The sequence below is a fragment of the Aotus nancymaae genome, unplaced genomic scaffold (assembly GCF_030222135.1).
Source record: "Aotus nancymaae isolate 86718 unplaced genomic scaffold, 86718_ANA_hifiasm-v0.15.2.pri h1tg000058l, whole genome shotgun sequence".
NCBI classification, from domain to species: Eukaryota; Metazoa; Chordata; class Mammalia; order Primates; family Aotidae; genus Aotus; species Aotus nancymaae.
Window position 1 is genome coordinate 4,897,526 of NW_026988472.1, and position 15,513 is coordinate 4,913,038.

Here is a 15,513-nt window from a genome sequence, read left to right on the forward strand (position 1 = left end):
AGAAGTAATTCATATCATATCTGAGACAGAGTATTTAATTTCTAGGGCAAGGCTCTCCGGAGCATTCTCTTTTCTTCTGGCACAGTGACCAGTAATATTCAAGATGGCAGCTGTTTTGTTAATCATGATACCTAAATAACTGCAAATACCACATTACAACTCGTCTCATGATTTATATGTAGTATGGTTAAGAAAATCCTATCTTTTATACCACTGAGCTTTGTGAGTCTGTTTCTATAGCATAAGCAACTCTGTCCTGAATGATAGACTGCTCCTTGATAGTTATTTTCTGTCCTTTCACTCAATTATTTCCCATGATGGGCAGAATTCTAAAGATGGCCTTTGAAGATTCATGTCTCCTGGTTATTCTATCAAATGCCTATATAGATGTTACTTTAAAGGGATTTTACAGATGTAATTAAGGTCCCCAGTGAGTTGACATTGAAACATGGATATTTTTTCTGAGTGGGTCTGACATCTTTAGGTGAGTCCTTTAAAGGCTGAGTTTTCTCTGGCTGATGGCAGTAGGAAAAGTCAGAGAGATTTGAAACATAAAAACTTGAGGAGCCATTGCAGGCTTGAATATGGAAGAGGTCACCTAATGAGGAATGCAGATAGCTTCTAGAAGCTAAAATCAGCCCCCAAATGACAGCCAAGGAACTGAGAACTTAGTCCTACAATCACAATGAACTGAGTTTTTCCAATAACAGGAATGAACTTGGAAGAAGACTGCAAGCTCCATATAAGAACACAGTAAGTGTACATCTTGAGCTCAACCACAGTGGACCAGATTTCTAACCTACAGAACTGTGAGCTAATAAATGAGTGTTGGTTGAAGCCATTAAATGTGTGGTAATTTGTAATGAAACAATACATTTCCTTTGTAGCATTTGTCACAATCACCCATTTTCATGTTCATTCTTTTTTTCAATGTTCTGACTTTACCCACTAAAATAAACAGAGTCACTTTTCTCGTCTTACCGCCTATCTAAGCATTGAAATTATTCTGTGGTCATTTCCTTTTGTTCTCCTGGTTCAAGAATTAACTGTAGTAAATGACAGTGAGAAACAAGAAGAAGCTATTAGCCAAGTAACAATTTATCTTGGCTCTTATGTACTCTCACAATTAACAAGAATTATGTAAATTATTGCCTCAAGCTAAATTTATTTTAGGGCCAAAATATAAGAATTTTCCCTTATCCAGAAGGCATGCCCTTCCCATATGACTATAAACAGTCATAAACCATACCCCTTCCTCATCTTGAAAGGAGCAGGGGAGTGGGGTGAAACCTTAAGAAACAGATTCTTCAGATAAAATTCAACATCCTTTCATGTTAAAAACTCTCAATAATCTAGGTATTGAAATACCTCAAAATAATAAGAGTGATACATGACAAACCCACAGCCAATATCACACTGAATGAGCAAAAGCTAGAAGCTTTCCCCTTCAAAAGTGGCACAAGGATGCCCTCTCTTACCACTCCCATTCAACATAGTATTGAAAGTTCTGGACAGGGCAATCAGGCAAGAGAAGAAATAAAGAGTATTCAAACAGGAAGAGAAGAAGTCAAATTATCTTTGTTTGCAGATGACATGACCCTGTATCTAGAAAACCCCATCGTCTCAGCCCAGAAGCTTCTTCAGCTGATAAGCAACTTCAGCAAACTCTCAGGATACAAAATCAATGCGCAAAAATTGCTAGCATTCCTAAACATCGACAACAGCTGAGCAGAGAGCCAAATTATAAATGAACTCCTATTCACAATTGCTACAAAGAGAATAAACCCAAAAATACAGCTAACAAAGGAAGTGAAGAACCTCTTCAAGGAAGACTACAAACCACTGCACAAGGAAATCAGAGATGACACAAACAAATGGAAAAATATTCCATGCACATGGATAGGAAGAATCAGTATCACGAAAATGGTCATACTACCCAAAATAATTCATAGATTCAGTGCTATTCCCATTAAACGACCATTGTCATTCTTCACAGAACTAGAAAAAAAAATTTAAATTCATATGGAACCAAAAAAAGAGCCCATATAGCCAAGACAATCCTAAGCAAAAAAGAACAAAGCTGGAGGCATCACGTTTACCAGACTTCAAACTGTACTGCATGGCTACAGTAACTGAAACAGCATGGTACTGATACAAAAAGAGACACATAGACCGATGAAACAGAATAGGGAACTCAGAAATAAGAGCACACACCTACAACTTTCTGATCTTCGACAAACCTGACAAACACAAGCAATTGGGAAAGGACTCTCTATTGAATAAATGGTGCTGGGAGAACTGGCTAGCCATGTGCAGAAAATAAAAACTGGACTCCTTCTTTACATCTTATACAAAAATTAACTCAAGGTGGATTAAAGACTTAAATGTACAGGCCAAAACTCTAAACATCCTAGAAGAGAATGCATTCAGGACACAGGCAAGTAAAGCATGATGAACATGCCAAAAGCAATTACAACAAAAGCAAAAATTTACACGTGGGATCTAATTAAACTAAAGAGCTTCTGCACAGCAAAAGAAACTATCAACGGAGCAAACAGACAACCTACAGATTAGGATAAAATTTTTGCGATACTAGCAAATCAAATTCAACAATACATGAGAAAGAATGTTCACCATGACCAAGTGAGATTTGTCCCTGGGATGGAAGGATGGTTCAACATATGCAAATTAATTTATGTGATAAAGCATATCAACAGAATGAAGGATAAAAACCATATAATCATTTCAATTGATGCCAAAAAAGCATTTAATAAAACTCAATATGTCATCATGATACAAACCCTCAAAACACTGGAAATAGAAGGAACATACTTCAATGTGTTAAAAGCCATATACCACAGACTCACAACTAGTACTGAAGTGGCCTCATTGTCTGGGGTAACACTCAGAGTTCTTGGTCTCACAGTGAAGGAAATCAAGGACACAGACACACCAAGAGTGAGGTTTAGAGCAGAAATTTAAGAGGCGAAAGAAAGAGAACAGCTCCTTACTTCAGAGAGGGGTCCCAGAAAAAAGGATTGCCATCCTGCAGTGAAATGCAGAAGTTATTATAGATGAGCTAGTGGGGAGGAAGTATCTAATCTACGTAGGGTACAACCAACCAGTTAGGACCAGGTGTACCATCTGCATAGGGCGTGAATCTCTGGCAGCCCCTAATCTTTTACTTTGCAGGCAGGTCCTCAGCCTGAGCTATTCTATGTTGCTTATTTCTTTCTTACTGTCCATGTGCTAAAAAAGGGGAGGTGGAACACCCATGGTGGACATGCTTGACCCCAGGTGGCCTTTTCTAAGTAGCTGCTGGCATCCCCCTATGAAAGCTTCCGGTTTCCTATCTATGACAGGAAACCAATGTACCAACATTTCACCTCAAACACAAAATTTAAACTTTCAAAAAAGATACAATTTTCAAGAGAATTAAAAATCTAGAAATAAACTTAACAAAAGCATACAAGAATTTTTTGCAGAAAAATGTAAAACTTTATTAAGAGAATGTTCACAGTCAAATTTCCAGCATAAGGACAACATTCTTGGTTTCAGTCTTCATTTGTCTTGGTTGAAATCTATGGTTGCCCTTCACCCATAATATAAATAGAAAATGAGGGCATGTTACTCAGCAGATTTTTATTCAGATGACATTAAAGGTATACAACTACCATGTTGATTAACTAAAATCAGAACCCTAAGGGTGACCCTTTAACTTATGTCCAGTTAGCCTCTGAATTAACTCTGAAAGTAGACTTCTAGGCATATTAACAATATTTTATTTCATGTTACTTTTTCTAGTAGAAGGAGGAAACAAACAGACTGTTCAAGTTCAGAATGAATTAAATCAAGTGAATCTATTTTATGTGTATAAGTAGAAAGGAAAAACGTGCATATACTTTCAGTAAAAATTCAACAAAACAGAAACCTAAGGAAAAAAAGATATTTTTAAAGTACCATTTAAATATTTTGATATGAAATAACACTCTGAATATAGAGTATGCTTAGAACTGCCTAAGTGAAGTAAATAGAAAAGTCAGCATTACATTTGTTTTGTGTCTCTTGTGGAAAAGTGTAAAAATGTTACTTTGGACTAGCTTAGCCATTATACAGCTGCTTTAAGTAGGGTGACCATTTGTCACTATTTTCGCCGGTACTCCTGCCTCTTTACACACTTAAAAGCATTTCAGCTTATACGGTAAACTAAATACCCATGCCAGCTTTAAGCCATTGCCATCACAGTTAACAGCACAATAGAAACTGACGTATATTATAAACATGTTATGTATTTGTTAAAAATGGGCCTCTATAAAAATACCTGAAAATTGTTGGCTGTCGGTTAAATGAATTACATTCAAAAGTCAGAAAACGTTTTCATATCTTTCTTGTAAAATGACACATAAAGTTGTACATATTTATCACGTACAACATGATGTTCTAAAGTAAATATACATTGTAAAATGGCTCAATCAAGCTAATTAAAATATGCATTACTCCACACAGCAGTGAAGACATTCAAAATCTAATCTCTTAGCATGTTTCGCATCATTCATATTGTAATTCAATTAACTTAGACCCAATTTTTCTCTATCTCTTGAACTCCTGGCCTCAAGTGATCCTTCTGCCTCAGCCTCCCAAAGTGCTAGGATTAAAAGTGTGAGCCACCACACCTGGCCCTCTATCTCTGAGAGTGTGTAAGGCAGCCATTTGAGGTCTGAACTAGCTTAAAGGAATCTTTATATGTGAAGTATTATATTCAAGTAGTAACAATTTTGCCTCTATGTCACACAAAATATAATATTGTAAAAATAGAAACCCTATAATTTGCATCTTTATGAATAACATACCTGCTTCCAGCATTTTAGTGGGATCAAAAGTGAGCAGAATCCCCTCCTTGACATCTGGACCATCTCCAGGCTCATCCTCTATGGTAAGCAGAGCCCAGTCCTGTTCAGCAGCTTCCACATCAGGCCCTTAAAGATAAAAAGGCCATCAATTTACAAATTAAAACATAAACTATGAACAAGGAAATTAGATTTATTCCCTCATCATTACAAAATAAAAACCTGTAGGCTAATTATTTCAGGAGTCTGGTGCCAGAAAAAAAACAGGAAAGCAGAGATTTTTCAAAGACTGCCCTTTCCTTTCCCAAGGTTGGCCCTAGACAACTTACTCGTCCCTTTTGTACTCTTACTCGTCCCTTTTGAACTCATTTGTTATTATACTTATCACATTAAATCAGTGATTTGCTTGAGTCAGTCTGACTGGACTATGAGCTTTACGCAGAAATTTAGCACTGACATCGCCAGCACTTAGTATATATTATGCGGCATGATGAAGCATTAATAAATGTGTGTAAATAATTAAAAATTAAATTAAAAGCCTCCATCAAAATGGTAGAAAAATGTTGTGGCTTTTTATGTGTCCTTGTCCCACTCCTCCCCACAGCAGCAGTAGGAAATGTTTAAGATTCCTTCCTAAAGTTTTCTTTCCTCCTGTTACAGATATGTCATAAAATATAATGCATAATGCATAAATACACCTCCACTGCCCATAATCATTATTCTTCACTCTCCCTTCACCTTGAACAGCAGGGGCTCCTTCATTTTTGATCTCCCCACTAGGTGCAATACCCTGAGTTTCAGTTGGTGGTTCCTCTCCTTGACGTTTTTCCTCAGTGGGCTGCTGGACCTAAGGGTATAAGTGTGTGTGTGTGAATAAAAGTCTGTAATATAAATACACACAATGCATATGCAAATCTAATCATAAGTCTAGTGACATTTTCCAACAGTTAGATATATATATATATATATATATATATATATATATACACACACACACACACACACACACATAGAGAGAGTAAAATATCCATATCCATACAGGCAACACCAGAATATAATACTCCTGAACCAAAGTTTCCTTCATGAGGTGCCATCATTATTTTTTATCATGGAAGACCTGTATCAGTGCAAGTACACTAACTGAAAAATATATTTAAAAATAAATTGTGTTAATAGAAAACATCAAACGTTGAAGGACTCACAATCGCAGGTCCAACCGGCTGGGAAGACTCTTGGTCATTTTCTCTTTCTGAGGATTGGGATCTTGTTCTTACACGCTCACTCACAGTTACCACTGAAAATAGAATATTGTTATTTGGAAAAAGTGTGTAACAACTTAGCTACACATATGAACATTGCATGGCAAAATAGCGATTTGTACTTTTTTTGAAAATATTTTCAGAATAAGTCACCGAGCAATGGTAAATACGCATGCTTTCCAAACAAAGGACAAACCGGACGCGGTGGCTAACGCCTGTAATCCCAGTACTTTGGGAGGCCGAGGTGGGCAGATCAAGAGATTGAGACCATCCTGGCCAACATGGTGAAACCCTGTCTCTACTAAAAATACAAAAAAAAAAAAAAAAAAAAAAAAATTAGCCGGGCATGGTGGTAGGTGTCTGTGGTCCCAGCTACTGGGGAGGCTGAGGCGGAAGAATCACTTGAACCCAGGAGGCGGAGGTTTCAGTGAGCCGAGATTGCGCCACTGCACTCCAGCCTGGCGACAGAGCAAGACTCCGTCTCAAAAAAAAGAAAAGAAAAAAAAAAAAAAAACATAGGACAGATGCGTTTCTATCACAGTAAAACAGGCATAGGAGTCACCTTAACGCCATAGCGAAAACCAGAGGACTTCGAGTTTTGGTTTCACAACAAGACCTGCCATCATGAAGACGTTTACGAAAATACAGGCCAAGTACTGAAACCGAAGTGACTACAGCTTTCGTCCCACTCTAGGCCCATTCTCCCAAAATCAAGTTTTGCTGGCATGCACAGCCTCGCCCATTCCTTCCCATGACGTCCATGGCGGAGGTGAGAAGTTGCGAAACAGAGTGAAGATTATGCTCCTCACGGGACACCTCTGCCAGGCAATCTACGGACCTCGGGGTCACAGTCACCAGCCCACAGCGTTCCCGGTTCCCAAGCCCCTTCCTTACCGCCCACGCTGTCCCTTCCCACATCCCTAATGAGGAGTCTGGAAACTGAGTTTCCAGACTCAGACAACAGCACCCCCAGCTCTCGCCCCATCTTTACGTGATCCCTCCCCTCCGTGGCTCACCTTCCTCCCTCATCCCAGCCCAGCCACGACAACAAGGCCTATGGCGGCGTCGCGACCTGGGAGGAGCCAAACAACGACCGCGAGGCCCTTTTCTCTCAGAAGCCACGACTATGCCGCAGGACCTTTCCGAAGCCCGCTGCCTCCTACTCACATTCACGCACACCTAAATTCCCCAAAAGACCGATCTGTGGACCTACCGGCTGAATCTCAGTCAGTGAGAAAGAATGAAGACGCGACAAGAATGAAGACGCAACCTTGCCTTGCAGAACTCTACGTGGACAAAGGTGGGCAACAAGGCGCATGCGCAGCAACAGACATGCGCAGCAACAGACATGCGCAGCAACAGGTCTGTGCAGCACGCGCACTGAGTCGGGCATTCGCCACGTGACTGAAGTTTTCCTGCCTCTGTGGAGAACCTAAACCACAAGCTCTCTTGACAACGAAAATGAACTTGCAAAGCACTTTTCTTTTTCCCCACCCAACCTTTCTTTCACTTCCAATGGCTTTGGAGAATATGAGCCTCAGATTACTCTAAGGGAAGAATGCATTTCAGAAAAATTCACCATCACATATTTTAATACATATTTTATATATGCTTTCATAAATCATTTTCTTGCCTTCTTCACGAGTTTGCTGTCATGCTTGCAATGATCTTACCCGCTCCAATACAATAAGAGATGCATAGTTTTTGGTTACATTATTGTACATTCAAAATCACTGATCCATCTGTACAAAATTAAAGTGGTAGAGACTCATCATCATTTGTTGAATCCTTGTTTCACCCACTGTTTTGAAATGGCTCTTTTATCATCTCCTACATCCCCACTCAATTTTGTATGTAACTCTCTTCAGTTTGCTCCATTGAGTTGTTTATGCCTGTACCACTATTATACTATTTTAATTGCTATAGCTTAATTATATTTGAAATGGGAAATAATGCTTCCCTCCCTCATTGCTTTCTCCTTTTCTATCTATTCTGACTCGTTCGTCTTTCAGATGAACTTCAGAATCATTTGATCAGGTGCTAAAATATTCCATTGAGACACTTGTTATTATTTTTCAATTACATCTTAACTTAGAGACAATAACCATCCTTTGATTTTAGAATCTCTCTATCCAAGAAAAAGACACTCCCCAATACCTCAAGTCTTTTTACTTATCCCTCACAATGATTGTGTTATTTGCTTCATGTTAGTTCTTTACATTCAAATTAAATTTATTCTTGGGCATTTTTTTGGTTCTATTCCCTTGCTGACAAATGTTTGCTTTTACCCCATTATGTTTTTTATAGAAATCAAACAAACTATTTGTAAACAATATGATTCTATACCTAGGAAATTCCAAACTCTCTGCCCAAAAGCTCCTTGATCTGATAAACAACTTTAGGAAAGATTCAGAATACAAAATTAATGTACAAAAACAAGGAGCATTTCTATACACCAACAACCTTCAAGCTGGGAGCCAACTGAGAAACACAATCCATTCACAATTGCCATGAAGAGAATAAAATACAGCTAACTAGGGAGGAGAAAAATCTCCGCTCAAAGAAATCAAAGATGACACAAACAAATGGAAAAACATTCCATGTTCATGAACAGGAAGAAGCAATATTGTCAAAATGGCCAAACTGACCAAAGCAATTTATAAATTCAATGATGTTCCTATTAAACTACCAATGACATTCTTCATGGAACTAGAAAAAAACTATTTAAAAATTCTTATGTGATGGTTGGGAGGAATCTAGCATGATGGCCTAACAGGAGCAGCTTTGGTCTGCAGCTCCCAGTGAGACCAACACAGAAGGCAAGGGATTTCTGCATTTCCAACTGAGGTGCCCAGTTCATCTCACTGGTACTGGTTAGGCAGTGGGTGCAGCCCAGTGGTGGGCGAGCAGAAGTAGGGTGAAGCACCACCTCACTTGTAAAGTGCAAGGAGCTGGGAATCTCCCTCCTCCAGCCAAGGGAAGCTGTGAGGGACTGTGCTATCTGGCCCAAATACTATGCTTCTCCCACGGTTTTTGCAATCTGTAGACCGGCAGATTCCCTCATGTGTCAACACCACCAGAGCCCTGGGTTTCAAGCACAAAACTGGGTAGCTGTTTGGGCAGACACTGAGCTAGCTGCAGGAGTTTCTTTTTCTTTTCAAAACCCAGTGGCACCTGGGACCCCAGTGTGACAGAACTGTTCACTCCCCCCAAAGGGGGCTGAAGCCAGGGAGTCAAGTAGTCTCGCTCAGCAATTCTCACTCCCACACGGACCCCATCAAGCTAAGAATCACTGGCTTGAAATTCTCACTGCCAGCCCAGCACTCTGAAGTCAACCCGGGACTATGGAGCTTGGTAAGGGGAGGGGCGTCTGCCATTACTGAGGCTTCAGTAGGCAGTTTTCCCCTGACAGTGTTAAGGAAGCCTGGAAACTTGGAATGGGCAGAACTCACCAAAGTGTGGCAAAGCGTCTGTGGCCAGATTGCCTCTCTAGATTCCTCCTCTTGGGGCAGGGCATCTCTGAAAGAAAGGCAGCAGCCCCAGTTGGGGGCTTATAGATTAAACTGCCACCTCCCTGGGACACAGCACCTGGGGTAAGGGTGGCTGTGGGCACAGCTGCAGCAGACTTAAAGGTTCTGGCCTGCTGGCTCTGAAACCTCCTTGTCAGGAGCAGAGCACAGTGGTTGAGCTCTGCTAAGGGACAGACTGCCTCCTCATGTGGGTCCTTGAACCCCATGCCTCCTGACCGGGAGAGACCTCCCAGCAGGTGTCAATAGACACCTCATAGAGGAGAGCTCTGGCTGGCATCAGGTTGTTGCCCCTCTGGGACAAAGCTTCCAGAGGAAGGAGCAAGCAGCAATCCTTGCTATTCTGCAGCCTCCACTGGTGATACCCAGGCAAACAGGGTCTGCAGTGGACCTCAAGCAAACTGCAGCAGACCTGCAGAAGAGGAGCCTGTTAGAAAAAAAAAAAAACTAACAGCAATAACATCAACATCACCAAAAAGGACCCCCACACAGAAACCCCATCCAAAGGTCATCAGTCTCAAAGATCAAAGGCAGATAAATCCACAAAGATGAGGAAAAACCAGGGCAAAAAATGCTGAAAATTCCAAAAACTAGAATGCCTCTTCTCCTACAAATGATCACAACTCCTCTCTAGCAACGGCACAAAACTGAATGGAGAATGAGTTTGACAAATTGACAGAAGGAGGCTTCAGAAGGTGGGTAATAACAAACTCCTCTGAGCTAAAGGAGCATGTTCTAACCCAATGCAAGGAAGCAAAGAACCTTGACAAAAGGTTACAGGAACTGCTAACTAGAAGAACCTGTTTTAAGGAAGAACATAAATGACCTGAGGAAGCTGAAAAACACAGGGCAAGATCTTTGTGAAGCATACACAAGTATCAATAGCTGAATCAATCAAGCAGAAGAAAGGATATCAGAGATTGAAGATCAACTTACTGAAGTGAGGTGTGAAGACAAGATTAGAGAAAAAGGAATGAAAAGGAATGAACAAAGCCTCTAATAAATATGGGACTATGTGTAAAGACCAAACCTACAATTGATTGAGGTCCCTGAAAGTGACAGGGAGAATGGAACCAAGTTAGAAAACACACTTCGGATATTATCCAGGAGAACTTCTCCAACCTAGCAAGACAGGCCAACATTCAAATTCAAGAAATACAGCGAACACCACTAAGATACTCCTAGAGAAGATCAACCCCAAGACACATAGTCGTCAGATTCTTCAAAGTTGAAACAAAGGGAAAAATGTTAAGGGCAGCCAGAGAGAAAGGTCACATTACCTACAAAGGAAGCCCATCAAACTAACAGCAGATCTCTCTGCAGAAACCCTACAAGCCAGAAAAGAGTGGGGGCCAATATTCAACATCTTTAAAGAAAAGAATTTTCAACCCAGAATTTCATATCCAGCCAAACTAAGCTTCATTAGCAAAGGAGAAATAAAATCCTTTCCAGACAAGCAAATGCTGAAGGATTTTGTCACCACCAGGCCTGCCTTACAAGAGCTCCTGAAGAAAGCACTAAATATGGAGAAGAAAAAACACTGGTACTAGCCAGTGCAAAAAACACATCAAAATATAAAGAGCAATGACATTATGAAGAAACTGCATAAACTAATGTGCAAAACAACCAGCTGGCACCATGATGACAGGATCAAATTCATACATAACGATATTAATCTTAAATGTAAATGGGCTAAATGCCCCAGTTAAAAGACACAGATTGGCAAATTGGATAGAGTCAAGACCCATCAGTGTGCTGTATTCAGGAGACTTGTCTCACATGCAAAGACACACATAGGCTCAGAAAAGCAAAAAGAAAAAAAAAGCAAGAGCTGCAATCCTGGTCTCTGAAAAAAACAGACTTTAAACCAACAAAGATCAAAAAAATACAAAGAAGAGCGTTACAGAATGGTAAAGGGATCAATCAAACAAGAAGAAAGAACTATCCTAAATATGTATACACCCAATACAGGAGAAACCAGATTCATAAAACAAGTTCTTAGAGACCTACAAAGAGACTTACACTCCCACACAATAATAGTGGGAGACTTTAACACCCCACTGTCAATATTAGACAGATTAATGAGACACAAAATTGACAAGGATTTAACATCCCACTGTCAATATTAGACAGATCAATGAGACACAAAATTAACAAGGATATTCAGGACTTGAACTCAGCTCTGGACCAAGTGGACCTAATATGTGTATACAGAACTCTCCACCACAAATCAACAGAATATACATTATTCTCAGCATCATATAGCACTTATTCTAAAATTGATCACATAATCGGAAGTAAAACACTCCTAAGTAAATGCAAAAGAATGGAAATCATAAGTCTCTCAGACCACAGTGCAATCTAATTCGAACTTAGGATCAAGAAACTCACTCAAAACCGCACAACTACATGGAAACTAAACAATCTGTTCCTGAATGACTACTGCGTAAATAATGAAACTAAGTCAGAAATAAAGAAGTTCTTTGAAACCAATGAGAACAATGACAGAACGTACCAGAATCTCTGGGACACAGTAAAGCAGTGTTGAGAGGGAAATTTATAGCACTAAATGCCCACAGCAGAAAGCAGGAAAGATCTAAAATTGACACCCTAAAATCACAATTTAAAAAATTAAAGAAGCAAGAGCAAACAAATTCAAAAGCTAGTAGAAGATAAGAAATAACAAAGATCAGAGCAGAACTGAAGGAGATAGAGACACGAAAAACCCTTCAAAAAAATCAATGAATCCAGGAGCTGGTTTTCCGAAAAGATTAACAAAACAGAGACCACTAGCCAGACTAATAAAGAATAAAAGAAAGAAGAATCAAATAGACACAATAAAAAATGATAAAGGGGATATCACCATTGATCCCACAGAAATACAAACTACTATCAGTGAATACTATACATACCTCTACACAAATAAACTAGAAAATCTAGAAGGAAGGGATAAATTCCTGGACACATACACTCTCCCAAGACTAAGCCAGGGAGAAGTTAAATCCCTGAATAGATCAATAACAAGTTATGAAATTGAGGCAATAATTAATAGCCTACCAATCCAAAAAAAGCCCAAGACCAGACAGATTCACAGTCAAATTCTACCAGAGGTACACCATTCCTTCTGAAACTATTCCAAACAATAGAAAAAGAGGGACTCCTCCCTAACTCACAGTCAAATTCTACCAGAGGTACACCATTCCTTCTGAAACTATTCCAAACAATAGAAAAAGAAGGACTCCTCTCTAACTCATTTTATGAGGCCAGCATCATCCTCATTCCAAAACCTGGCAGAGACACAACAAAAAGAGAAAATTTCAGGCCAGTATCCCTGATGAACTTTGATGCAAAAACCCTCAATAAAATACTGGCAAAATGAATTCAGCAGCACATCAAAAAGCTTATCCACCACGATCAAGTTGGCTTCATCCCTGGGATGCAAGGCAGTTCAACACACACAAATCAATAAACGTAATCCATCACATAAACAGAACCAATAACAAAATCCACATGATGATCTCAATAGATACAGAAAAGGCCTTCAGTAAAATTCCACACCCCTTCATGCTAAAATCTCTCAATGAGCTAGGTATTGATGCAACATATCTCAAAATAATAAGAGCTATTTATGACAAACCTATAACCAATATCATACTGAATGGGCAAAAGCTGGAATCATTCCCTTTGAAAACCAGCACAAGACAAGCATGCCCTCTCGCACCATATTCAACATAGTATTGGAAGTTCTGGCCAGGGCAATCAGGCAAGAGACAGAAATAAAGGGTATTCAAATAGGAAGAGAAGAAGTCAAGTTGTCTCTGTTTGCAGATGACATGATTGTATATTTAGAAAACCCCATCATCACAGCCTAAAGACTCCTTAAGCTGATAAACAACTTCAGCAAAGTCTCAGGATGCAAAATTAATGTGCAAAAATCACAAGCATTCCTATACACCAATAATAGACAAGCAGAGAGCCAAATCATGAGTGAACTCCCATTCACAATTGCTACAAAGAAAATAAAATACCTAGGAATACAACTTACAAGGGACATGAAGGACCTCTTCAAGGAGAACTATAAACCACTGCTCGAAGAAATAAGAGAGGGCACAAACAAATGGGAAAAAAAAAATCCATGCTCATGGATAGGAAGAATCAATATTGTGAAAATGAACATACTGACCAAAGTAACTTATAGATTCAAAGCTATCGCCATCAAACTATCACTGATTTTCTTTATAGAACTAGAAAAAAACTACTAACGTCATACGGAACCAAAAAAAGCGTCCATATAGCCAAGACAATTCTAAGCAAAAAGAACAAAGCTAGAGGCATCACACTACCTGACTTCAAACTAAAGGCTACAGTAACAGAAACAACATGGTACTGTTACCAAAACAGATACATAGACCAATGGAACAGAACAGAGGCCTCAGAAATAACACCATACATCTACAACCATCTGATCTTCAACACACCTGACAAAAACAAGCAATGGGGAAAGGATTCCCTATTTAATAAATGGTGCTGGGAAAACTGGCTAGCCACATGCAGAAAACAGAAATTGGACCCCTTCCTTACAACTTACACAAAAATTACCTCAAGATATATTAAAGGCTTATATGTAAAACCTAAAACCCTAGAAGAAAACCTAGTCAATACCATTTAGGACATAGGCACGAGCAAAGACTTCATGACTAAAACACCAAAAGCAATTGCAACAAAAGCCAAAATTGACAAATGGGATAAACTAAAGAACTTCTGCTCAGCAAAATAAACTATCATCAGAGTGAACAGGCAACCTACAGAGTCGGGGAAAATTTTTGCAATCTCTTCATCTGACAAAGGTCTAATATCCAGAATCTACAAGGAACTTAAACAAATTTACAAGGAAAAAAACAACCCCATCAAAAAGTGGGTGAAGAGTATAACAGACATGTCTCAAAAGAAGACATTTATGTGGCCAACAAATATATATAAAAAAAGCTCATCATCACTGGTTATTAGAGAAATGCAAATCAAAATCACAATGAGATACTATCTCACACCAGTTAGAATGGCTATCATTAAAAAGTCAGGAAACAACAGATGCTGAAGAGGATGTGGAGAAATAGGAACACTTTTACACGGTTAGTGGGAGTGTAAATTAGTTCAACCATTGTGGAAGACAGTGTGGCAATTCCTTAAGGATCTAGAAATAGAAATTCCATTTGACCCAGCAATCCCATTACAGGGTATAACCCAAAGGATTATAAATCATTCTACTATAAAGACACATGCACACATGTTACTGTAGCACTATTTACAATAGCAAAGACTTGGAACCAACCGAAATACCCATCAATGATAGACTGAATAAAGAAAATGTGGCACATATACACCATGGAACACTATGAAGCCATAAACATGAATGAGTTCATGTCCTTTGCAGGGACATGGATGAAGCTAGAGACCATCATCCTCAGCAAACTAACACAGGAGCAGAAAACCAAACACCACATATTCTCACTCATAGATGGGAGTTGAACAGTGGGAACACATGGACACAGGAAGGGGAACATTGCATACCAGGGACTGTCAGTGGGTGGGGGAAAGGAGAGGGAGAGCATTGGGACAAGTACCTAATGCATTAGGGGCTTGAAGCCTAGATGACGTGCTGATACGTGCAGCAAACCACCATGGCACTTGTATACTCATGTAACAAACCTGCACATTCAGCACATGTATCCCAGAACTTAAAGTAAAATAAAAATAAATAAATAAATATTACCTGAGCATGGTGGTATGCACCTGTAGTCCCAGCTACAAAGGAGGCTGACATGGGAGGATCTCTTGAGCCCAGGAGGTTAAGGCTGCAGTGAGCCATAATCATCCCACTGT

General features: G+C 39.5%; 1 protein-coding gene across 1 annotated transcript; it reads right to left on the reverse strand.

Annotated features, from left to right (window-relative positions):
* Positions 1 to 4,047: 4,047 nt before the first annotated feature.
* Positions 4,048 to 7,091, reverse strand: LOC105730466 (putative G antigen family E member 3). Its single transcript, XM_064364302.1, has 4 exons — positions 7,001 to 7,091; positions 6,050 to 6,141; positions 5,586 to 5,694; positions 4,048 to 4,976 (listed from the first exon to the last, which is right to left on the reverse strand). Exons 1-4 carry the CDS (start codon positions 7,089 to 7,091, stop codon positions 4,723 to 4,725), a joined length of 546 nt encoding a protein of 181 aa, XP_064220372.1. The 3' UTR covers positions 4,048 to 4,722.
* Between the last annotated feature and the right edge of the window lie 8,422 nt (positions 7,092 to 15,513).